Source organism: Salvia splendens, chromosome 12 (assembly GCF_004379255.2).
Source record: "Salvia splendens isolate huo1 chromosome 12, SspV2, whole genome shotgun sequence".
Lineage (NCBI taxonomy): Eukaryota > Viridiplantae > Streptophyta > Magnoliopsida > Lamiales > Lamiaceae > Salvia > Salvia splendens.
In genome coordinates, this window is record NC_056043.1 from 26,777,060 (window position 1) to 26,803,239 (window position 26,180).

The 26,180-nt window shown below is 37.9% G+C and overlaps 1 protein-coding gene and 1 pseudogene across 4 annotated transcripts; one reads left to right on the top strand and one right to left on the bottom strand.

The window, feature by feature from the left end:
• Nucleotides 1-7,265: 7,265 nt before the first annotated feature.
• LOC121757802 lies at nucleotides 7,266-17,893 on the bottom strand (annotated as a pseudogene).
• A 2,473-nt stretch (nucleotides 17,894-20,366) lies between these two features.
• Nucleotides 20,367-24,597, top strand: LOC121759526 (RNA pseudouridine synthase 1-like). Of its 4 annotated transcripts, none has more exons than XM_042155138.1 (4): nucleotides 20,367-20,721; nucleotides 21,088-21,693; nucleotides 22,296-22,459; nucleotides 24,387-24,597. In XM_042155138.1, exons 1-4 carry the CDS (start codon nucleotides 20,367-20,369, stop codon nucleotides 24,402-24,404), a joined length of 1,143 nt encoding a protein of 380 aa, XP_042011072.1. In that variant the 3' UTR covers nucleotides 24,405-24,597. The 4 variants fall into 4 exon arrangements, with proteins under 4 accessions (XP_042011072.1, XP_042011073.1, XP_042011075.1 ...); XM_042155139.1 differs by lacking the exon at nucleotides 24,387-24,597 and adding an exon at nucleotides 22,901-23,219; XM_042155141.1 differs by lacking the exon at nucleotides 24,387-24,597 and adding an exon at nucleotides 22,901-23,218 and having other exon boundaries at nucleotides 22,296-22,351.
• The last annotated feature ends 1,583 nt before the right edge of the window (nucleotides 24,598-26,180 follow it).

A 26,180-nucleotide genomic window follows, 5' to 3' on the forward strand; every position in this document is an offset into this window, starting at 1 on the left:
CTTTAATCTCACTTTCCACTATAAAATTATAGTATAAAAGTATGAATTAGATTCCACTAATTAATTTCATTTTTTACTATAAAATTAATAGAGTGGACTATAAAAATGGTCTCTGGACTATGAGTTTATCTAGCTCATAGTCCCTGGACTTTAAAAATATTACCAGATATCCCTGGACTAAGGGTTTATCTCAAATTTGGTCATTTTGCCATTTTTTATACGAAAATACCCTTTTGAGCATTTGGGCAATTTGGTCTTTTTACACTTTTAACATTTTAAATATGATATTATTTCAGTGATGTACTAAATATGATATTATTTCAAAATTACCATTCTCTTCCCTTTTGTCATCCTTCACTTTGTTTCTTTATTTCAATATTAGATTTAATTTTATAAAATTAAATTTTAAATTTTGATTTTTAAATATCAATAATTTTTTATTAATTATTAAAATTATTGAATAAAAAACTAGTAGTTTTAATCAATATTTGATAGTGTCTAATATTTAATCAATAAGGTATGCCAACGACAACTTAGTTTTAATCAAGATTTAATAGATTTAATCATAAATAGATCATATAACACGATTTATTCTGAAATAAATATGCATCTAATGTAAGACTAATATAATTTCCGTTTGTTTATTTGAAAACAATCAAAACTAACTAGAAAATTTCAACAAAAATGCTCCTATATAAAAATTTTAGTAGTATCAAATTTTTGGTCAACTTCATAATATTTAATCACAAGAAATTATAACAACCAATGAAGGCTAAGTAGAATAGCTCTTATTTTTTCATCATGATTAATATTATTTTTCTGTACTTCTTCAATTCAGCTGAATATTATATTAAATAATAAAACTAATAGTTTTAATCAATATTTATAGTGTCCATGAATTAATAGTTTTAATTAAAAAAATTATTGATATTTAAAATCTAAATTTAAAATTTAATTTTATGAAATTAAATCTAATATTGAAATAAAGAAACAAAGTGAAGGATGGCAAAAGGGAAGAAGAATGATAATTTTGAAATAATATTAGATTTAGTACATCACTGAAATAATATCAAATTTAAAAATGTTAAAAGAATAAAAAGACCAAATTGTCCAAATGCTCAAAAGAGTATTTTCGTATCAAAAATGGCAAAAGGTACCAAATTTGAGATAAACCCTTAGTCCATGGATGTCTGGCGATATTTTTAAAGTCCATGGACTATGGACGAGATAAATCCATATAAAATATGAGTCAAATTCCACTAATTTCTTCACTTACATGTTTTTTTTTATATTTCTTAAAATTTGAACGGAAACAAAGTAAGTCAAAGGGAGAGTAACTTTTTCTTGAACGAGATCACACGAATTTTCGTTCTTTTATACTTTTTCTGTAAAGAAAATTAATACGCCTTATCATTCATTTACTCCACATTGCTATTTTATAAAAGCAAAAGCAAAATGTATTATCTAATGTACAAATTCAATAAATAAATATTGCTGTCTTTAACTTATAAATCTCTCACATGCAATCTAGAAGATAAATCCATAAGGATCTGTCATTAAATATAAAGTAAGTTCTGAAGAAAATAATAGGAGTATCATTAAAGTAAAATTATGACAACAAAAATTTACGAGGCAAATCTCGAAAAGAATAGAGTTTCTTGGGTCAAACTCAAATGAACCCCAACTAACAAAAATGAGATTTAATAAGGAAAAATATATAAAAGAAATAAGTGTTACCTGTCAACATAATTTCAATGAATTTAAGAAAAATTTATTGTTCTTATTTTACCTATCAACTTAATTTGAAAAAATTATAATCAATTTTGATGAGAACAAATTTATTGTTCTTATTTTTATTTGTTACACATAATATGAAAAGGTAACTCATATGAGTCGCGACAGTATGAGTCACGACACAGCAACATAAATGTACACTTCATATGATTTAAAACCATCCGTACCATGACGCAATACACGAAAACTCCATTATGTACCATGACGTTATACACGACAACTTATTTGTATTTCGATTACATGATCAAATTGACCGCATTTAATCTAAAGAGAATTTTATTACTACTATAATTTATGAAAATTAACTGTACTACAATTTATATAAATTAATTTGACGTCCACTTAATTTTCACTATCTATAATATTTATTTCAAATTAGCCTAATTAAAAATCGGCCGATAGCAATAATTAAAGAGATAAAAATATGACTAAAAGTCCCAAAATGGTCCTTAACATATTGCGTTTTTTTTTTTATTTTGGTCCAAAACATTATCTTTTGAATTATTCGGCCCCTCACATTTGAAATCAGATCACATTTGGTCCATTTTGGACGGTTCCGTCAAATTTTTGATGGTTTTAATTATCGGGTCACAAATCCGTCACTAACTGGGAGAAACTGATCTGTGACTAATCCGTGACTAATCCGTCACTAAATAAAAACATTAAAATCAATTATATTTAAATTTAAAGCAGAATCCTCCATCTCCATCGCCGATTCCCACCTCGCCTCAACCCCCAATCCCATCAAACTCCAAGAATTCAACTACAAGATCTCGAATTGTCCACCGACAACTTCTCCGCCGCCAATCTCCTCGGCCGGGGCAGCCACGGCCTCGTCTACAAAGGCGTCCTCCGCGGCGGCCGCCTTGTCGCCGTCAAAAAACCCTCCAGAGCCCCTCACAGACTGCCCGAGAATTCCACCGAATTCGAGAACGAATTCGACATCTTGTCCAAGCTGTAGAGCCCTAGATTGGTCAATCTCGTCGGATTCACCAAGAATTCCTCCCAAGATCGCCTTTTGGTGGTCGAATTCATGAGCAACTGTACACTTTTTGATGTTTTGCATTCCACCTCACGGCCCCCGAATTGGGGGAGGAGGATCAAATAGGCTTTGCAGATTGCCAAAGCTGTGATTCATAGAGATATTAAATCTGCTAATGTTTTGATCGATAGAAATTTCAATGCCAGATTGTATGTATTTCAAATGTATATATTTCATTCACAGAGTCTTTTTTTTAAATTTAAATTTAAATATTATTGATTTTAGTGTTTTTATTTAGTGACGGATTAATGACACATTAGTTTATCCCAATTAGTGACGGATTTGTGATCCGATAATTAAATCCGTCAAAAATTTGACGGTTCCATCCAAAATGGACCAAATGTGACCCATTTTTTTTTGTGAGGGACCGAATAATTCAAAAGATAATGTTATGGACCAAAATCAAAAAATCGCTATATGTTAAGGACCAAAAAGGGACTTTAGTATAGAAATATGTATATCCCTAGTTTTTATGTTTGCATTACCACCAAAAAATTGTTGTTGGCTCATGATCTTCAAACAATGAGCCCATGCTTTCTTTTCTCTCAACTCGTAAGTTAAACAGTGAGCCCTCTGCCTATATATACCATACCAACACATGTGTATTCATCACACAAGAAAATCAACAAGAAGCTTACTAGTTATAAATTAAATATGGGTGATAGTGATGAGAGTGTTTTTTGGAATAATAGTGAAGCCATTTTCAAACTCATGATTTTCAATCTGCAAATCATGATGGCTTCTCAGGTGAAGATTCCAGTGGCTCGAAGAGGATTTCACTCTCTTCAGGCTCTGAGAACCACCACCAGGTTCTCTCTTCATCATCATCATCTTCATTTTTGGTTCTACTCATTTTTAGATGAAAAAAGATATCACAAAAAAAAAACTCATTTTTTTACTTGTTTTTGTGCATTTGTTTTAGCGCGCGCCGCCATCTTTGGCTCGCACGCGCAATATTGTGCATTACTTGCAAACCATATTCGAAAAATTAAAAAAAATAAGATTATGTCTTTTCCCAACCCTACATTCCTTTTTTTTCCTTTTTTTTACTATATACCTTAACACTTGCAATAGTCAACGGTGGCGTCGATGCTACACCTGATGAAATATATCGATCACGTGTGTTTTAAGTTTGTCATGCTTATAACAGTACAAAAAACAAAAACAAGATTGTTAGACAAAGTGTATAATATTAATAGCCTTTTTGGATTTGTAGGGAGGAAGTGCAGAGAGTTCATCCCAGTCAAGCCCTCTTGGGCTGACCCTCAGTAAGACTCCATCTTTCCTAAATCTGGTGCAGATGAGTTTAAATATAGGGAAGCATTCCGTTTCCGGTAAGGATATGCCGAGAAGAAGAGTGGAGGAATATGTATCTCCGGAGAAATTGAAGGCTTCCAATTTCCCGGCAATGTTCCTCCAGATAGGAACTTGGGAGGTATGTAGAAATTAATTTTGATGAGATTAGTTAATACTCCTTCCTTGCACATACTAAACATGGAAAGCTACTTTCAATTTATTACTCACTTTTTTTTTATCTTTATCTCTTTTATTTTATTCATATTTCTCTTCCTTTCGTGCCATGCAGAAGGTGACTAAGAATGAAGGCGACGTCACCGCCAAATTCTACTACGCGAAGCGTAAAATGGTGTGGGAGGTGCTAGATGGTGCTTTCAAGTGCAAGCTCGAATTGTCGTGGTCTGACATCTCTGCCATAAGGGTTTCCCTACCCGACGGTTTCCCCGGCACCCTCGAAATCGAGGTTTTCTTCTCCCTCTTTAACTCTTTTTATTACTATTTCCTTTCTACTTTGTGCAAGAGAAAGAGATGAAACTGGGTTTTTTTTTTGTGAAGCTGAACCAGCCCCCAACGTTCTTCCGCGAGATCAACCCTCAGCCAAGAAAGCACACCCTTTGGCAGCAGTCCCCTGATTTCACAGGAGGCCAAGCTCCCAATTGGAGGTATATAAAATACAAACAATTCTTATTGTAGAATTACAAACCATGGACATTTTATGCACTTGTATTATATACACGTAATGAACTGCCCTCTTGTAATGAATATTATGCATTTAATATTCGTTATAAAGGATAGTCTATTACATGTTTAATACAAGTTCATACAATGTGCATTACAAGTGCATAAAATGTTCGCGAATGATTCCTCTACTCTAACACTAATGGATATCATACATCGCTCTCGCTTTCTCAGGATACACTCTCTGAGGTTTCCACCAGGTATGCTGGACAAGCACTACGAGAAGCTTCTGCAATTCGATGCGCGCATGTGTACATTGGCCAAGATGCCATTCCCGAGCCGCGCCTCTCCTTTTTTCAATCCAGAAATGTTTGTGCCCTTCTCGCTCGACTTCAACAGCTATCCGTATCCTCCACTGCCAACAATGGACGCGGGGACGCCATCTTGGGCTGGTTATCATCCAAATGGAGGGATGATTGATTTTGGGGTGGCTACAGCACCTTCCAACAACACTAACTACCAGCAGGCTTATGGAATGGGGTTGGGGTGCACAGCCTCAATACAATGTCAATGCACTGGGATTTGATCCCAGTATGAGTGCTCTGTGGATGATGCCACCTCAACCTCCGCTCTTCCCCGACCTGAGCCTCAACATGATGGATGATCAGGCTCTCCTGATGGGGGCAGCACCATTTTGCTGATAACTCTCTGCCTCCCTTTCCCGGTGAAACTTCCGCCTCGGCCAACTTTTACATGCCGCCATGGGAGTGATTCAAATAGCTGCGTCGAGTAGGGTATTTTGAGGGATGAGTGTGAATGTATATCCGTATACCAATCCGGTGTCTCCCAATCGGAATAATTTCTTTATTTGTTTCAAACTACAGTGAACTTCATCAATAATAATCTCGGATATACACCTATTCATGTTCCTGTTTTCATCTCGAATTGCACATGAATTATTATGTTTTTTTTAATCTTGTGCAAAAGAAGTGCAACTGCATAATCAATTTTACTCCACAACAAATTAACCGCTAAAAAATACTGTAAGAGGAAAAAACGAATAAATGCAATAATTAATTAATAGAGAAACCATGTCTGCCGTTAAGATTTGTTGCTGAATATAAGAAAGAATATTCTTGGAAGTCAACTAGTAATCATGTTTAAATGATGAAGTTTTACTTGTCCCTTCACTTTATTCATTACTCCTTTTCAAACACGTGCTTCAACTGCAATCTGTGTCCAATTTAAGAAACGAGGCACATAAATTTCTATATCAAATATTACCTCATCCACTCCGCCCATTAATAGTCACAGATTGGCTCGGTTCAAAATTTAAGAAATACAGTGGAAAATTGGTGGAAAAAATTCGTGCAATATAAGTGCATCTTTTATTTATTGCTATCTTCGTCAGCTATTAAATGGAGTATCTCATTTTTCTTTTTTCGTCTATCCATCAAGCAATGTTTCATTTCACTTTTAATATTTTGGCAAGTGAATCACACATTCTACTATCATACTCCACTTACATTTTATTATAAAATCTAAAAGTAAAAGTAGGACTCACATTCTATTATTTTTTTCTAATATTATAGTTTTTAACAAAGTTAAACAATTTCTTAAAATCCAAGCAAAAAAAAGGGACATTTATGTGTGAGCGGAGAGAGTAACTTCATACTCCATCTGTCTTACAATAAGAGTCATGTTTTGCCATTTCAGTTCGTCCCACAATAAGAGTCATTTTCACGTTTACCATAAACGGTAAGTAGACCTTACATTCCACTAACTTATTCAATTCACTTTTCTTTAAATTTCTTAAAATCCGTGTCATTACTAAATAGGACTCATATTTCGGGACGGAAGGAGTAATAAAATGTAATGTAGGATCTATTACTAAAAAAAGTAGAAAAAAATAAGTGTGACAAATATTAGCGAACACATTGAAAAGAAAACAAGTGAAAAATAATGGCAGAGAATATTTATTAAGCATGTTTGGACAAAATCCGACAATTAATGTAGTTTGATGACAGTACGGAAAAAATACTTCCATAATCTCATCGGTTTTTTACTTCGCAATAACTCGGGATTTAATTCCCTAGAGATGATAAATTGTACACTATTATGTCAAAGCTTGATACAGTATTACAATAGAAAAGAAAATTAGTTATAAATAATGTCAAAGAATATTTATTAAGTATGTTTTGACCAAATTTAGCAGTTAATGTTATTTTATGACAATACGGAAAAATTAGTTGTTAAAACTATTGGTTATATTTTGTAAAGCGTGATAATACAATAGAAATGGATGAATAAAGAAAAAGAAAAGGAGAGAGGCGCAATTCAGAAAGTAGGCTCATCAGGCTTAAAGGGCTTAGGTATTGGCGAAGTGGACTCTCCAGCAAGAATTTTAAGCTTCCTAAAAGTGGATGTCCCTCTCTTTGCTTTCTTGGCAAACCTCTTAGCCAAGAGCGCCGCAGTGCACTGCTCCCGCGCCGGGAGGGGTCATCGTACCGTAGTCTACATCCTGCAAACTCAGCATTCTCTCCTGCCTGGAGAGCTCAGCAGCTAGCTTCCTCCTCCGGAAGTGCCTCCACGCTGCCTGCAGGATGCACCCGCCCCATGTCCGCCACTGGTGGGAGTAGTAGCGGAACGAGAGCTGCAGCCTCTTGAACTGCTGTGGAGGCGCTTGAACTGCGCAGCGAAGAACTTGAGGTCGTCCGCGCGGAGGGCGAATGATAGGGACCTCCCAGCAATATCGACTGAACCAGCCAAGGAGAAGCAGCCCGACGACCACCACCGATGGAAACAACAACGGGATGCCACCACCACCGCCCCATCCATCCGCAGATGAACTCGCGCGAATGGTACTGGCACACAATCAGAAAATTCTCGCCCAGAAATTCGAATTGGAATCGTTTATGAGGCGTCAGGACGCCACGACCAACGACATCAAGGAGAGTTTAGCCTTGTTGGTCGCCGCTAGCCGTGCCAACGAGAATGATCCGCCTGATCGCCGTCGAACCACGACAGCTTCACGCGGCTGGAAAGTGCCTCCGTCCCACGTTCAAGCACCTACGGGCGTCGTCCCGGAACCTCTGCCGCGGGTTCGTCCAGAGCCGCCTCGTTTCAATGGCGAGCATGTTACCGATTGGATTCGGAATATCCAGAAGTATTACAACCACTATTATACTCCACTCGAGGATCGCCTTTACCTGACATCGTATCTCTTTGACTACCCGGCATCCAAGTGGCTGACCTATTGGGAAGACAACTGCACAGATAAATCCTGGGATGAATTCTTGTTGGCTGTAAAGTATCGATTTGACCCAGATCTTTATGTTGATTATGTCGGACTACTGGCTACACTCCGTCAGACTTCTACCCTCGTGGCCTATCAATCTGAATTTGAGGAAATCATGCAGAAGGCGCCTCAGGTTGGGGATGAAACTTTGACGTCTTTATTTATTACAGGTCTCCAGGACCCCTTTAAGCAGGAATTGTTGACTAGACGACCAGTCTCGTTGAATGAGGCGTTCGCTTTAGCCCAGCAATTGGCTGCGAGCCGCAATCTCTCCACGACAACTACAGCAACACCGAAAACCAATTGGGAGACTCGTGATAACCGGCATGCCCGACAGTTCCCAGCCCTCACAACAGCGCCTCTGCACAACCCACACCCACGTGTAACCGAAGGCCAACCCAACCAGCAACGGTGAAATGGTATCCCGGTCAAGCGGATTTCTGCAGCAGAACGTCGGGAACGCACTCGACTGGGCCTTTGTTGGTATTGTCCTGAGAAGTACACCATGGAGCATATGTGCAGTGAAGTTTTTTATGCCTTGATGGGGGCAATGGATGAGGATGACATCCTAACCGATGAATTAGCCCACCAACACGTCGAATCTAAGCAGCTAGATGATGACGGGGAGAATATGGTGATCACTGGCGACGTTTCGAGTATCCACGTGATCAGCCCAAAAATTAAGCCGAGAGCGATCCGCTTGAAAGGTCGTATCAACGACAGCGAGGTCTCCGTTTTGATTGATGGTGGGAGCACGCATAACTTTATTCAGCCTGCAGTTGCAGAAAGGCTAAGTCTATGTGTCCACCCTATTATTCCGTTCCGTGTTTTTGTTGGCAACGGCGAGTCTCTCCGCTGCTCTCATGCATGCCTGAGAACACCTATTACTATGCAAGGCTATTCATTTGAAATTGACCTATTTATATTGCAAGTGAAGGGACCAGATGTGATATTGGGAGTGCAATGGTTACAAGAGTTGGGGGACGTCACCAAAAACTACCAACATCTGACTATGAAGTTTAATCTAAGCGATAGACCGATATTCCTATAGGGTGAGGGTGCTTCCCCAAGGCAAATACCATATAATAATTTGTTCTCCTTGATAGGTCAGGAACCGAAATGTGACATGTTCGAATTAGTCTCGGTGCCCCCAGAAACCGACGCTGATGTGCCGCCAACTGAGAGTCAGCAGCCACCAATTGATCCTACACTGGCCGAAGTCCTCCAGTCCTTTAACATGGTGTTTTCCGTGCCCTCGGGGCTGCCTCCATCCCGTCGTTGGGACCACCGGATTCACTTGGCACCTAACTCCAAACCGATCAGCGTTCGTCCCTATCGTTATCCGTACTTTCAGAAGACAGAAATAGAGCGCCAAGTCAAGGAGATGTTGTCACAAGGTGTAATTCAGCATAGTACGAGTCCATTTTCTTCTCCGGTGTTGCTAATCCGTAAGAAAGACGGTTCCTTCCGTTTTTGTGTCGATTATAGAGCATTAAACGCAGCCACTACACCGGATCACTTCCCTATACCCACTGCAGATGAGCTTTTTGATGAATTGAACAAAGCTAGAGTTTTTTCTAAATTGGACTTGCGATCGGGCTATCATCAAATCCGTATGCATACTGATGATGTCCACAAGACAACTTTTCGGACACATGATGGGCATTTTGAGTTCTTGGTGATGCCTTTCGGGCTGACCAATGCACCATCTACTTTCCAAGCAGCAATGAACTCTATTTTCCAGCCATACTTGCGCCATTTTGTGATTGTGTTTTTTGATGATATTTTGGTTTATAGCAGTTCAGTCTCGGAGCATGCAGGACATCTTGCGAAGGTTCTACAAACATTATCTGATTGTTGTTTTTATGTGAAGCTATCGACTATTTGGGCCACATAATCTCGGCGGGCGAGCTCAGGGCCGATCCGGCTAAGATAAGCGCCATGACGGCTTGGCCTACTCCGACGACGGTCAAGCAGTTGAGGGGAGGTTATTATCGGCGTTTTGTACAGAATTATTCTATTATAGCTGGCCCTCTTACAGATTTGCTCAAGAAAGATGCTTTTGTGTGGTCTGAAGCGGCGGAGGACAGTTTTGTCACCTTAAAATCGGCCAAGGTTGATGCACCGGTGCTACACCTCCCAGATTTTGATCTCCCTTTTGTGATCGAGACTGATGCGTCGGATTTTGGGATTGGAGCAGTTCTAATTCAAAATGGACATCCACTCGCTTATTTCAGCAAGAAATTAGGTCCACGTCGTCGTTTGTCTTCTACTTTTTTTTCATACATAGGAGTTCGAGATACAATTGGCAAGCGAACTAGCTCTACACAGCCCCTCGTGGCTCGAATACTAGCCCCCCCAGCCGAGCACTAGCCTGTGAACTAGCCTTTTCAAGCCCGTTCTCTAGCCCCCTGGTCAGCCGGGTCCGGGCCCGTAGACTACCCACCACCCTCAGACGTGCCCAGGCTCAAAAGCTTGCCAAGCCCCAAGGAAACAACCTTGATCAGGCCCACAGGGGAAATTAATCCCAAGTTGCACCATCTAGGATTCGAACTCAAGACCTCCTGGATGGTGCCATATCCTTGCCATCCTTCTCAACCACTTGAGCTAGGAGGCTTGGATGCGATTGTTGAGGCGGTCCAGAAGTGGCGCCAGTACTTACTTGGGAGGGAGTTTGTGATTCGTAGCGATCAGCGTAGTTTGAAGGATTTGTTATCACAAGTCGTACAGACACCCGATCAGCAATTTTATCTGCGGAAATTGATGGGATTTAAGTTTTCCATCGAATACAAGTCTGGGGCTTCCAATAAAGTAGCGGATGCCTTGTCGCGTAGAAACCCAGATCTGGAGGCAGAGGATTCAGCAATCATGGCGATGTTTATGAGAGCCACGCCGACTATTATGGATACAATTCGTCGGGAAAATTCGGTTTTACCATATTTAATCAAGTTGCACAAAGCAGTCGCGGATAATGCAGGACCAATACATGTGCATGTCGCTGATGGGTTGTTGTTTTTCAAAACTAGAATATATTTGAGTCGGGATTCGACTGTGCGTGGGGCCGTTTTGGAGGAGACGCATGGAGCGAAGACAGCAGGACACCCTGGGGAGAAACGGACCCTTGCTCATGTCGCAGCTGTATTTTTCTGGCCGGGAATGCGCGAAGACGTGCGCAAATTCGTCGCTGCTTGTCAGATTTGTCAAGCCACAAAATATGTTACGGATAAGCCTTCGGGCCTCATTCAGCCGCTCCCGATTCCGGATATGGTTTGGGCAGCAGCATCCATGGATTTCATAGTCGGTCTTCCGAATTCACATGGGTTTACAGCAAGTATGGTGGTAGTGGATCGATTATCCAAATATGCTCATTTTGGCGCTTTAAAGTCAGGATTTGATGCCCCTACGGTGGCGTGGTTGTTTGTCAATACAGTGGTAAAGTTACATGGGTTTCCTGACAAATTACTTTCTGACAGGGATGCTATTTTTATGAGTGATTTCTGGATACAATTGTTGACTATGAGCGGATCAAAACTTCAGTTCACTACCGCATATCATCCCCAAACTGATGGACAATCTGAGGTGACTAATCGGAGTTTGGAGCAGTATCTAAGGGCATTCACTTTCGAGCAACCAAAAAAGTGGTTTGAATTTCTGCCGTGGGCGGAGTTAGCCATGAACTGTAGTGAGAATGTGAGTATTGGGATGTCTCCGTTTAAGGCGCTTTATGGCAGGGATCCGCCTAATATATTTGCAACGCCAGCTATGCCTTCGCGGAACGCAGCCGTCTCAAAAAATTTGGGAGAAAGGACTGCGTTATTGGGGAAGCTAAGGAGTAATTTGGCCGAGGCCCAACGTCGAATGATAATTTCAGCGAATAAACATCGGCGGGACGTTGAATTTCAGGTGGGGGACAATGTTTGGCTGCGTTTGCAACCGTACAGACAAGTATCTGTGGGGAAACCTCTCTCGGCAAAGCTGAATAGGCGGTTTTATGGACCTTTTTCGGTCGTGGAGAGCGTGGGCAAGGTCGCGTACAGGCTTCAATTACCACTCGAGAGTCGTATTCACGATGTGTTTCATGTATCGTTACTGAAACCATTTGTCGAGCCAATTACAGATTCTACACATTTGCCACACTTGCCTGCATCATTTAAGCATGGTAGGCCGTTTGACACACCCATTCATGCTTCGGAGGAACGTGTGGTGCTGGTTGATGGATTGCCACAATCACAGTGGTTGGTGCACTGGTCTGAGGACTTGGCTAATCCAACATGTGAGCCGAAACTCGAGTTACTACAACACTTTCTGAATCTCGACCTCGTGGACAAGGATTTGCCTATGTGGGGGAGTTGATAGGGACCTCCCAGCAATATCGACTGAACCAGCCAAGGAGAAGCAGCTTGACGACCAGGCGTCGGTTCAGGAAGATAGAGGCGTGATCGATAGAGGAATGAAGAAGACACGTGAGGTTGGCACGAAGATGGATAGGCCGAGAAGAAAGGTTTTAAGGCCAGTGAAGTATCGCGATCATACGTCGCACTAGTCATACTGATTTTCTACGTTAATTATTTTTGTTTCCATATGTTTTATTTATATTTTTGTTAAGACATTATTATTAAATCTTTTCGGGTTTTCTTCTTGATTCTTTCCCGAATCGTAGAGTCGAATCAAGCAGGGTCCGAATTCTATATAAAGAATCCAATAGAGAGTCAAAAATTCATTCAAGATCAAAGAAACAAAATTCTCTTTCTTGAAATGCAAGCTTCAAAACCTTAGGAACTAGGGATTTGTTATCTTCGTGTTTCTTGATTATTTGTGCTCTAACCACTGGTAGGGATCAAGTCCTATCACCGAAGGCCTCCACCTCGGTGACAAGCTTCAAAACCTTAGGAACTAGGGATTTGTTATCTTCGTGTTTCTTGATTATTTGTGCTCTAACCACTGGTAGGGATCAAGTCCTATCAGCGAAGGCCTCCACCTCGGTGATGCACTTCACCGTCCGCGTGGAGGTCGGGAGGTTGAGGTGGGATGTGGCCATCTGGGCCCAGTTCAGAAGCTCCTCGCCCACCTTGAGGGTTATGGAGTTGAAGAACCCCGAGCGGCCGCCGTATGTGGTGGAGCTCTCCAGCTGCCTCCGGTTTATGAAGAGCATCTCGTTCACCCGAACGCCCTCGTGCACGATGAAAGTGCCTTTGGTGTTTAGGGATGAGACCAGGCGTTGGCATATCGCGTCCAAGAGTTGGTTGTCCATCTTTGAAAAGAAAGGGACCTAAACTATCCACGTCAGGTAATTAGAAAATGTGCAAACAATATATAAGTGCTATTACCCCTATTTTAAAAAGTCTCAAGTTCAAAACTGTAAGGACTTAGTTTAAAGCGTACAATGCCATACTAATGTGGAGTTCTGATGTGATGTTTCCTTAGGTGTATGAAATACTTACTCGACGAACGAGATCTAGACAGAGATGCTTCTGGACTTCGCGGCGGATGTCAAGAGGCAATTCATGTAGAATCTCTTCTTCCTTGACGCCTCTGGTGGAGAGCCAGTTGTACTGGATGAACCGCCTGACGCGCTTCTGCAGATTGGGCGGGAGCTGCCGGTGTCACATCCATTCCTCGGTGTCTGTCTTTTCACTCTCCATTCTTCAAGTCTTGCTGTTGTACATTGCAGATACGTCTATGAAATCCACACAAACCCAATGTATATGTATATATATGATCAAAATGGGAGATATTTAGATGGTGAAGAGTGTTGATTGATGTTTTACCTGGACATTGCCTATGAGCAGCGAGAAGAAGAGTAGGCCCATTATGCAAACAAGAATCCCAAATATTGTCTTAGTTACCTTAGCACTCGCCTCCATACTCTGCCCGTACGAACTACCAACACGAATGCAAAGATGCAATTAAATCCCAACAAAGAAACTTAGTTAAATGGATAAAATAAGTAATGAGACTGATTACCTCAAACTTTTCAACCCAAACCACAGACAATAAAAGTACTTCTCGAAGAAATTGACAGAGGCGATGTGATCATGCAAAGCAATCTCGAACATTCCAAAATTGTAAACGCCAGTCTGGCCATCGCATCTCTAGAAGACGAGGGTGGAGTTATGCCTAGCGACATGCCCAGGGAGCGTCGACAAGCAATTGAAATAGCCAGTGTTGCAAACGGATCTCCCTTCCAGTGTGCAGTAATCTCTCCAGCAAGAATAGATTCTCTCCACGGACATCAAGTACCATATTGCTCCCAGAGCCTACACCTCGTCTGATTACCGACCAACAACAATAACAACATAATCATATAGTCTGCTTACATGGCTTGCTAGCAAGTAGAGAATGAGATTGTAGGCCGCTCCGGTCCTAGCAGTCTTGGCGATGACGCCAGTGTTCTTGATGATCCTCCAGTTGAGAGGGAAGATGATGATGAGGCGGGGGATGTACTGAAGGATGATCAGCAAAGTGATAGTGTGGTTGGCATGGTTGCTGTTCCGAGCAACTGTCATCGGCATGATGCCCCAGACAACACATGATCATATAGTTTCAAGATAGATGAGTTATCTACCCTAATAAAAAAATTAATTAAAACTGAAATTGGGGAAGGGAACCTGGGGGTGGGGGAGGGGGAGGGCGGCGGCGAGGTCGATGGCGAAGTTGCGTTTGAGGTAGCAGGAGGCGATGTGGTTGGTGTCGGTGACGAGGTCGCCATGGCCGAAGACGGTGGAGTTGGGGGCGATGTAGGCGGTGCGGAACTTGATGAGGATGTGGATGGCGGAGAAGAGGTCGACGAGTGTAACGTCCCACTTTCTGAACCCTAATTTTCGAACCATGAAATTTTTGCATTTAATGATTTTAATGCCGTGAAGTATGCAAATTAAATGATGAGTGAATTAATTGCTTGATTTCTATGTGACCTAATTTTGTTTTGGAGTTGAGATGTGGGTGGTAGTCAATCGTGTTGAATTGTGACGTGGCTGTTTTAATAATTGATGCGGGGTGAAATATATTGTGGTGAATTATTTTTTCTAAGGGTGAGTGAGATTAAATAGGATCATCAATAATTACCTTGCCCATTTTATTTGAAATTTTCGACCACTCCTATTTATTGGAGAGGGATTCTATTTTCCTTGGATTTAATTATTTGTTGGGGATAATTATTCAAATTAAATCCAAAGCTAATTATTCTTTATTTTCTTCATGAGGAAAGTCGGCCCCCATGCTTGCCCCATGGAGATTTCGAAAATCTCCTAATTGTGGAGATGAGGAATTATTCATTATACTAATTGATCTCCTATTTATTCCCTCCCATGAATAAATTCAAATATCATAGCAAATATTACCTTATCTTGTTCAATTAAAGATTTGAAATTTATTCCTTGTGGAAGAAGTATAATTCACGCCACTTCCCTATTTTTTTATTGAGAGAATTATTATTTTATATGCTCCGTAATATTTTATTCTACTCCGTGAAATACCAAATAAAATCATTGGCTAATTAAATAGCCAAGATTTCAAAATCTCTCCACCAAATTCATGTCAATTCCCACTCCCTCATATCTTCCCCAAATATTTATTTAATTGTGGGATATTTTATTCCTAACTTTATAAATAAGAGATTAAACCAAACCCTAACCCTAGCCCCCACAATTTCACACGCCTACTCCCTCTCTCACATGCCCATTCTCTCTTCCCCACTCCTCCCACAATTGTTCTTCTACTCTACTCAAGATCCTTTCGATTCGCCAAGAGTTTGTTGAAGAATCAAGAGTTATATTCGTTTCTACCGATTGTTTCGTTCAAGAAAGGTACAATCAAACCTCTATTCTTCATTCCTCTCCATCTAAACATTGTTTTGACTCTCTCATGCATATAGTGAGTGTAGGGATTTCAAATCTAAGGATTTAATCGGTGGGAATTTGTATTTGTATGTGTGTATGCGTTTTGAATGAAATTGTATGAAGATTTAATGAATCATTGGTGAATGATGTATGATTATATGAAAACATGAGTGTGAGGACTCTTTTAAGCATGTTTGTGTGTTAAAACCATGAAATGGTTGTGTTTGAATGAATGGGGATGAAACCCTAATTCGAATTTTTAAGCATTGAAAACTGTGGATTCGGACAGTAGATTCCGACACGTTTTTCACCAATCAAATGAACTACTTTTTATTCGATTCTTTTTTATGAGTAAACTTCATGATGTCTTATGTGTTGTGTGTGAATTTCAACTCATTTGGACAAAAGATGATTTTTTGGTGAATTTTTGAAGTTGACTGCGCAATTCTGCCGGAAAATGTTTTCTCGACCAGTAGGTTACGTTTTCGATTTGACCGACCTAAAAAGGTTATTTTGACATGAATTTTTAACTGGAAGTTATTTGATGAGTCTACTGCATTGTGGTAAAATTTTAGCCCCAACGGAAGTTGGGTGAGTTTTTAATAATTTTTATAAAATGGTTGCGCAGTGCTGCCAGATTTCTATCTTTACAAAAACAACTATGATGTTATAAGTGATATACATGATTTATATATGTGATGACGTGATGTGTTATTCAAAGATGGGGAAAAAGGGAAACGTTAGGGACATGCATAATATTAAGTCGATGTTTGTGACTGATTGATAATATATATTATCAAAAGGTGATAACTCGTGCGCGAAGCGTGATAACAAAGGGAAAGCAGTACTTGAAATCTAAACGGTCGAGGTGGGCTCTCTTTTAAATAAGGACGATGTCCTAAATGCTTTATTGATGAAAATTTCTATGATTATCATGCCGTGATTTGTTTTAACGTACCTATCTGATGTGGCTTTTGCCACTGTTATATAAATCAAATTCGGGTCCTCGTAGGGCCGCAAACCCTACGTGGATTAGTGTACACCTATGGTAGACTGTATGCTAGCGTACGGGCTGGCCGGTCTAGTGGCTTGATTTGTGGCCACATTCCAAGTCATGTATTGGCAGATATGGTTGACGTCTATGGGAAAATGACTGCGCAGTCGCTATTTTGAACAATGGAAAATATTTTGGGTGCCTCGGGCCTTTCTAAAGCTCAAACCCCGATGGTTACTTACGTATGACATGATAACATATACTCTTATTTAAAATGTTTTCGGCATGAGCCACTGGGTATTTTTATAGTACTCAGCCCTGCATGTGTTTTCCCTATGTGCAGGTTGAGCGGCGACGAGCGGTTGGTGGTGTTGAGCAGAATTAATAATATACTATTGTTGTTTTGAAACTCCGAGTGTCGTTGTGTCTTCACACATGGCTTCACTCTTCTCTTGGATGCTTCCGCTGTGATATTTTCTTTACTTATTCTTATTTAACTATGAAACTGTTTGTTGGGATGTTTGAAAACTTATTATCTTTTGAATAAATGCTAAACCTTTAGTCTTTTTATTTATTAAACTTAAATTCTTGGTCAGACTTTTATTGAAACCCTAGTCTTCTATGTCTGTTCATTAAGTCCTTTTAATCACGATCGCCCGCTTTTATTAACCCTAAAGGGCGGTCGTGACAACGAGGGTGCGGGTGGGGACGAGGAAGCCGGCGAGGGCGTATTCCATGCTGAGGCAGTTGTGATGGTGCTCGAGGCGGATCAGGTAGAAGAAGAGGGGATCGATGTAGAGGGCGATCATGCAGATGGCGAAGAAGATGCGGTTCCATCGGTTCACGATTTCGCCGCCGGGATCGAGGACCTGACGCCACCATTCTTGCTGCTGCTGGTGCTCGTGGAGGATCGAGCTGCCCGCCGGGATTGGAACCACCCGGAGATTGTTCATCCTTGTTCGTTAAGTTCGTTATTGGATTTACCAGAAATTTACATTTTTGTATTTTTTCTTTTTTTAGTAAGTTTTATGCACGAATACAGGGGAAATTTAGGAGGGTTTACATTGTTTTCTATACACGTTCCTAGACTCCTAGTTAAAGAAATAATTAAAAAAGTATTACTAATATTTTATGTTCATTAAATAAATAAGTGTAATCCGAATTGTTATTTCGTGAGATGGTTGTTGTTTGGTAGAAAGCGGTGACAATGCTCTAATATCCATCTATTAAAAATGCTCTAAATGAAAAATTATCATTGTAAATGTGAGCGATTATTCATCCACTTATTTAGTCATTTTATTTCGTTTGCAACTCAACATTAATTATCTTAAGAATAAATATTTTAAAGAAAAACAAAAAGAGATGAATGAAATACTAAAAATTAAGATATAAGTAGTATACTTCTTATTTAAGTTTTGGGATGCCGATTCAATTTGTATTTTATAAGTTCATTGAGCCCAATAATTAGATGCTACTACTTCTAGACAATAACTTATAAATCAGTTAATTAAATTATAACTTTTATATATTTCTTAATTGCTCCATACAATTAAAATTGTGATAAATTTTGTTGTGATTTTTATACTTTTTTGTGATCATATCTTCACCAGTTACTCCATGTGTCCACCATTTAAAGAGTCATTTTGCCATTTTAGGTTGTCTATAATTTATAAAACCATTTATTTTATTCCATTTTTAATATGCGACCACATATTCTACTAACTATTTACACTCACAAACTAATGTATAACATTCCTCTCAATTTCTCAATTTACTTTTCTTCACAAAGTCAAATAATTTCTTAGAACCTGCGCCAAGTCAAAAGGGTTCTTTAAATGGTGGACGGAGGGAGTACATAATAATCATTTAAAAATATATCACCATAATGTAGAACAATGCTAAATTACCCAGAGTTGACCAAAAATTGTGATTTAAATGACACATTTCATCAAAATTTTAATTGCATTGGATAATTGAGAAATATAAAAAAACTATGCTTTAATCGATTAGTTTTACTCCTTTCGTCCCTAGGTAGTTGGGACATTTATTTTGGGCACATGATTTAAGAAATCGATTTATTCAAAGTAAAAGTGAATAGAGTAAAAGTAAGAGAGAGAATAAAATACTTTGAGAGATGAAGAGAGAGTAGGTAAAGAAGGAATAAAGTTTTTACCAAAAATGAAAATAACTCAACTATCTTAAGATAAACTAAAAAGGAATATGACTCAACTATTTTGAGACAGAGGGAATAAGTCAACAATAAAGAATTACTGTATTTATGAAAAATTCATTTACCAGTGGTACTATTTTATAACCGAGAAATTTCGGAATATGGGTTTAAATTCGCTGACCTTTCGAGATAAGGGATTCAATTCGCTTACCTTTTGAAATATGGGTCCGATACATGCGAATTTTTCGGAATAAGGGTTTTACACCTTTTTATATTGATTCTCTTCATTTTTCTTATTATTTCTCTTCTAATAATTATAGATTTACTAAACTATCCTTTAACACATCTCTCAAAAATTTCATTTTACCTTCCTCCAAACTATTTGCGCACTCCGCCTCCACCCTCCACTTCGCCGCCGCCTCAAGAACATACATGTTGCAACTCTGAAGCACTACACCACAAAATTAATAAAGTGGGGGACAACTTGTTGATGAAGACCTTGAGTAATTATGATTCCTAGACGCTCCCTCAATCTCAGTTATTATTATAATTTCCAAATACAAGAAAATAATTAAATGAATGAAAGTAATAAATAAACCTGAGTATCAAGATCAGAAGAGAAATCGTCGGAGGAGATTGAGGAAGAGGTAAGCAAAGTGTTGAAGGAGAGAGAGGCATTGAGATCACGGTTCCTCAACTCTCACGTTCAGCGGCTGCATCCCCAGCGGCCACCCTTCTTCCTGCTCAACACACACACACGCTCATAATTAAATTATCTATAATGCGAAAATACACACACACTCACACACAGAGAATGAGTATAAAACCTATTGTTGAGGTTGAGCCATTGGTGGATTGGAGTGTAGAAGAGTTAGGGTTTTAATTTAAGGAGGAAGAGAGAGACGACGCATTTGAGATGCGGAGCAGAAGCTGCTGTTGGGAATTATGAAGAGGAGGGTCGAGCCGGAGGCGGAGGCGGCTTGCGCTAATCGTTTGGAGGGAGGTAAAATGAAATTTTTGAGAGATGAGTTAAAGGATAGTTTAGTAAATCTATAATTACTGGAAGGGAAATAATAAAAAAAATGAAGAGAATAAATATAAAAAGGTGTAAAACCCTTATTCCGAAAAATTCGCATGTCTTGGACCCATATTTCGAAAGGTAAGTGAATTGAATCCCTTATCTCGAAAGGTCAGCGAATTTAAACCCATATTCCGAAATTTCTCTTTATAACCCAACATTTTGGCCAATACCTGCAATGACAAGAATGCCCTTTGGTTACCCCGCTCATCCCCTCCTCCAAATTAACAGACCTCTCCGATTGTCGTCGATGGCGGCGGAAGCCCACGCGAATTCTTCCCAACTTCAGCCGGAAAACTCCCCCCAAACACTTGCCGATTACCCTGTCCCACTCTCCCCTCCGCCACCGCTTCTATCGAAGAACGTCGAGCTGAATAGGGCTTTAACCGCATCTTCCAAATCTTCCATCTTTTCCCTCTCTAGAAATGATGTACTCTTCGAAGATGAGTGGCTCATTGCTGTCAATAAGCCTCAAGGGATTTATTGCGAATCCATTTTGTCTTCAGTTCGGAGTCTTCTCATCCCTCATCAAGGTTCATTATTTCCAGATATGTTTTTTGCTTTAATCTATTACTAGGACATTATTTCTTCTTTTAAACTGAATCATGAAGAGCTTAGAAATTGTTTGTATGTTAGTCTATATGATTAAAATGAATTCAATAACTTGCTGGATTACAATTTGATGCTTCGATTGGCTATTGACTAACTTGCTTCAAAATTAATTTGCTATTGTTAATCATGGGTGAAAAGAATCATTTTTTGAATGAGGTAATGTTCTTCATTAGCAAAGATTATATATTTCTGGAAATTTCGTTCAGTTTCAACCAATATCACTCTGATTGTTGGGGAAATGTTGTTGTAAAGGCTTATCTTATGTAATTGCATCTTTTCTTTTCCAGAGGAGATAGGGAAGTTGCAAGAATTCCATCTATCTAATCGGCTAGACCGTGATACGAGTGGTGTGACGGTCGTAACAAAGTCTCATAAAGTGGCGGCCAAGCTTGTGAAAGCGTTTACAGATCACATGGTCAAGAAGACTTACCTTGCGCTGTGTGTTGGTTCAGTTCCAAAATGGAATAAGAACGTTGTAAAATCTGGCCATGGTCGATCAAAGCATGGAGCCTGGCGCATCTATGCTGTTTCTGATGTTGGTCGGACACTTCCTGGCGGATCATACGTTCGAGATATGGAAACGCTTATTGAAGTTTTATCAGTAGATGGGAAAGGCAGGTCACAAGAGCCTCTTGGATCGGGAAAACACGAAGAAAATACCATTGTTGTTAAGGAAAAACCAGAAGTTACATCTTGTACTGAGAAATCAGAGGTTCTAGTGAAAGCGTACCCTAGAAGTGGAAGAACGCACCAGATTCGTCTGCATTGCCAGTATCTTGGAATTCCAATTAGAGGGGATGTGAAGTACGAAGGTGTCTATGAATGGAAGGATAGAATCTACGAAGGACATGAACTTCATGCAGAAAGCTTGTCTTTTGAACATCCTGTTACAGGTCATTCAGTTTTGATTCAGGCACCTTTGCCCTTGTGGGCTAGCGAAGCACTATCAAAAGTATATTCATAGTAGCATTAAGTTTGGTTATATAACGAAATCAAGTTCTTGTTTTCATCTTAGTTTACCTCCTTGCATTTACCTGCCCTTGTCTCCGGGTGAGGGCAATTAGAAGAAATTGTTTAGATGAATTCTGTTAGTATCTCCAACTTATTTCAGTTTCTTCCTGGCTTTCTTCTACGCAATTTTATGCTTAATTCATGGAACATTTTATCCTTACCAGCACCTGACTTACTACACTGGTGATGTATCTTCTATTCTAGTGACACATGTGTAAGCGAGCGTTAAGTTATATACTGATGTGAACTGTTTGGGAGCGTTTATTTTTGGTGTTAAATTGGATTTACAGTCGCTGGATTAATATATATGGCACTGCATCTGGTAATGCATTGACAGCAAGCTCATCACAGATTCTGATGGATTCAGTTTGTCACAAGACCATGCGAAATTTATTACACCTTATTAGTAACTAATTAGATACACAACTTCCCTCTGCAAATTTTATTGGATCGTTATCAAACTTGTATCGATTTTATTTTACAGAAATGGCACAATCAGCTCATCCCTCTGAGAGTGTACCCGTTGACAGTCGCATCAAGGTGAGATTCTACTCATGCATCATGCAGTTTCCATCCTACTTGTCCTATCGATTCAGACCCCTCATGTGCCACAGGATCGTTGACAGCAGCAAAACCCCTTTCGCAATGGTATTTACTTGTTTCTCTATATTACTGTTTGTCTGCTACAAAGGTTTCGTATTACCAGTGAAAATATGTGAATTTGGTATCATATAAATAGTTTATGACATAATTTATTTAATTTCCAAATTTTCTGATAACTGACAGAAGAGTGTGCTATGATCATTTGCTTAACTTGATACATAATCTGTTGTTCAAATACTTGTTCCATTTCAAGGAGGTTGTTTGATACTTACTCAATCAGCTTATGCCTTGGTTAATTACAGACATCAATGATTATTGCTGTCCTTACATCTTTGTATAACCAAGTTAGATAATCATCTTCAAATCTTGAAACTCACTTGTGATATACATTTTCTCTGTGCCACCATATATGGGTGTAGACTTCTAGTTAACATGTTGTGAAGTTTACTTCTCTCCCTTTCCCTCTGAAAATTCTTTACTTTTTAGGCACTTTGAGATGGAAATGGAATGTGTGGAGACCTGAAAGAGAAGGATCAAATATTGTTTGACACTGATTGAGTATGTATGAAGTGAGAAAAGTGGATAATGTCAATAATGAAGCTCATCAGTTGCTTCAAATAAAAGGATCCAATCAAATAAAATAGTAGGGCAGCAATCATCTTGTGCTTTTGACCCATGGCCATCACCCTCTCTTTCACCAATTTTAATTCTTCCTAAAGCTTTAAACAATGAAAGAAATTATGTAGGGGCCCAATTATATTCATAGCTCCAATAGATGTACTACTTTACCTTATAATCCCCAATTTAATTTTTAATAAATGATTTATCATCAAGTCAAGCAATTGTTATAATATAAAAATAAGACTTTGAACAAGAGCAAATAATTTTTTTATATATTCTGTAGTTGATATATTATTGAGGTGTAGTCGTGATATATTGCTCATATGATATATTTCTTTGTTTAACATATGCCTATACCAAAATAAAATAATTATAGTATATCATATAAAGAAATTAATTATAAAATTTATATTATTAAATTTTATGATTGAGAAGATGAAGAGCTGCTGTGAGCGCCTTATTTCCTAAGCACAACAACAGCGCTGTAATTATCATAATCTATCAGGCGAGTTTTAGACTTAATATTGAATATTTATTAGTTTTTGGGTATAAATTTAAATATTTAGAACTTTTGGGTAAATCTAGATATTTGTAGTAACTATAATGAATATAATGTGTAATGAATGTCATGAAATCATTTAGGCATAGCAGTTACAAATATTTAATTTTTACTTTAAATATTAGGAGTATGAATTTTGGGTCACTAATTAAATCATAATGTAATACTTTTTCTAGCCGTTTCTTCTATAAACTATTTACGCATTTTTAAAAAACTATAGCCAATTTCACTAAATAATGATTAATGATTTAGGCTTTTTTTTCAAAACCACTTAGGCGTTTCCTAGGTTTCTAATTAAATTATAAATTGGTACTATTTGTATTAATTGTTATTGATTAACTATACAAATGAGGGATTTTTTTTGTTATGTATGATAAAAATTTGAAAGGTTTAAGATATGGATGTTGTCTTTAGTTGTATCTATAATTACATGTTCTTTAGTTGTGAAATTATCTTTTCAGTGTGGTTTTGTGGTTTTTTTTGTTTGCATTTCTCGGCGGCAAATTGTATTAGAGAATGGGGTAGAGGGGTCGTAGACGACGGTTGATGATGTGGTGGCCTTTATGTGTAGCATCATTTTTCTGCCGGCAGACGCATGCCCAATTTGCAATTTTTGGTTTAATCTTTTTCGATATTTTTATTATTATTAGTTTGGTTAATTGTATATTAGATTTATTCTATGTTTGAGATTAAATGTGTAATATGTAAATAGTTGTAAACTACAAATGTTAATCTTATCTGCTAGAAGAATATTGATATTGACAACATTTACATGTATTGTTTTCTCTGCAGGTGTTCAGTCGAAAATAATACCAAGAGCAACACATTAGCAGAACCCCATAATAATTTGCATATTTCCCAAGCAATAGCATTGTTCCTAGTTTTCCAAGCAACATTTACATGCTTATTTTTTTCCTTTTAATTATGTTTTCGTTCCATTTCATTTTATTGATAATATTTTTCGTTTCTTAATTTTATTTTTCGTTTTTTCCCATTCATATATCAATTTTGATACAACGTCGTATTTGTTTTTAATATTATATGAACTTATTGGTATTTTTTCTTTTTAGTTATATTTTTTGTTTCTTTCCGTCCATTTTTATTCATTACTATGTTTTTTTTAGATTGATGTTACCATCATTTTCTTTGTTTTTGTATTTTAATAATTATAGTTTAGTAATGATTAAATTTTTGTTTATCTATGTTACTTTATAGTTGATCCATGTTAAAAAATTTATGTTGAAATTATAATTGGCTAATTGTTTTTATACATATCTATAAGTGGGTAGAGTCATTTGAAAGTATTATTCCTATTGGTAAATAGAATGTATAATTTAATTTTTCTTTAATTTTATTGAAAACTATACAAATTATTAGACGAAACTAGCTATATATTGATTATTGATTTTGTGTATTGCAAATTGATTTTGTTCCTTTTTAAAGTTATGGTATTTTATGGTAGTTTTAGGTGAGGTGGGCGGCTTAGGAGATGGCAAACGAGTTAATTTACCTATGTGTTCTGTTGGAGAGTGATGAGTTGTAAAGAAGTTTTTTAAAAATTAATATTTTAAGAATATATTAAGCTGTGCGTAGCATAGGTGTGATACTAGTTAAGTATAATCATCGACAGTTAGGGATGTCAATTTAGCCCGCAACCCGTGGGCTGGCTCGAATAGCCGGCCAAATTTATAGGGTTATGGCTGAAAATGTCCAGCCCGATTAGCCCGCAACCGATTAACCCGCAACCCGTTAGGGCCAGACCCGAAAACCCGATGGGCTGGCCCGGAAACCCGATAAAATTTCTATTGTTTTATTTGTTTGACAGTAATTCGACACTTCATAGTTTTTTTTATAATATAGATTACTAAAAAAATAACTTTCCATTTTATATATTAAATATATAAATTATATATTATGTTTTTATTAATATAATAATAGATAAATGAATTAGAAACTTCAAATTCACTAAAAAATATATTTAAATTTCTAAACATGCTTTAAAATTTCTTGATGCTTATGTTTTATTAGGGATGTCAATTTAGCCCGCAACCCGTGGGCTGACCCGAATAGCCCGCCAAATTTATAGGGTTAGGGCTAAAAATTTCCAGCCCGATTAGCCCGCACCCGATTAACCCGCAACCTGTTAGGGCCAGACCCGAAAACCCGATAAAATTTCTATTGTTTTATTTGTTTGAATTTAATTCGACACTTCATTGATTATTTTATAATAGAGATTACTGAAAAGATAACTTTCCATTTTATATATTAAATATATAAATTATATATTTAGTTTTTATTAATATAAAAATAGATAAATGAATTAGAAACTTCAATTTCACTAAAATATATATTTAAATTTCTAAACATGCTTTAAAATTTCTTGATGTTTATGTTTTATTTTGCATAAAACTCAAATATTAGTATTTGATCATATTTATGTTTGAGTTTAAGCATATATCTCAAATTTATCATATTTAAATATTTTACATTTTATAAATATAAATAATTTTCACCATTATTTATTGGATTGATCGCATCTTAATTTTATCGGTAGCAACCCGATTAACCCGATGGGCTAGCCCGAAA

Bases quoted from the DNA above. Each gene is read 5' to 3' on its own strand.
- LOC121759526 (XM_042155138.1), top strand. From the start codon at position 20,367: ATGACAAGAATGCCCTTTGGTTACCCCGCTCATCCCCTCCTCCAAATT. The intron at 20,722-21,087 runs GTTCATTATTTC...TTTCTTTTCCAG, and splicing joins TCTTCTCATCCCTCATCAAG to AGGAGATAGGGAAGTTGCAA. The intron at 21,694-22,295 runs GTCATTCAGTTT...TTTATTTTACAG, and splicing joins TTTTGAACATCCTGTTACAG to AAATGGCACAATCAGCTCAT.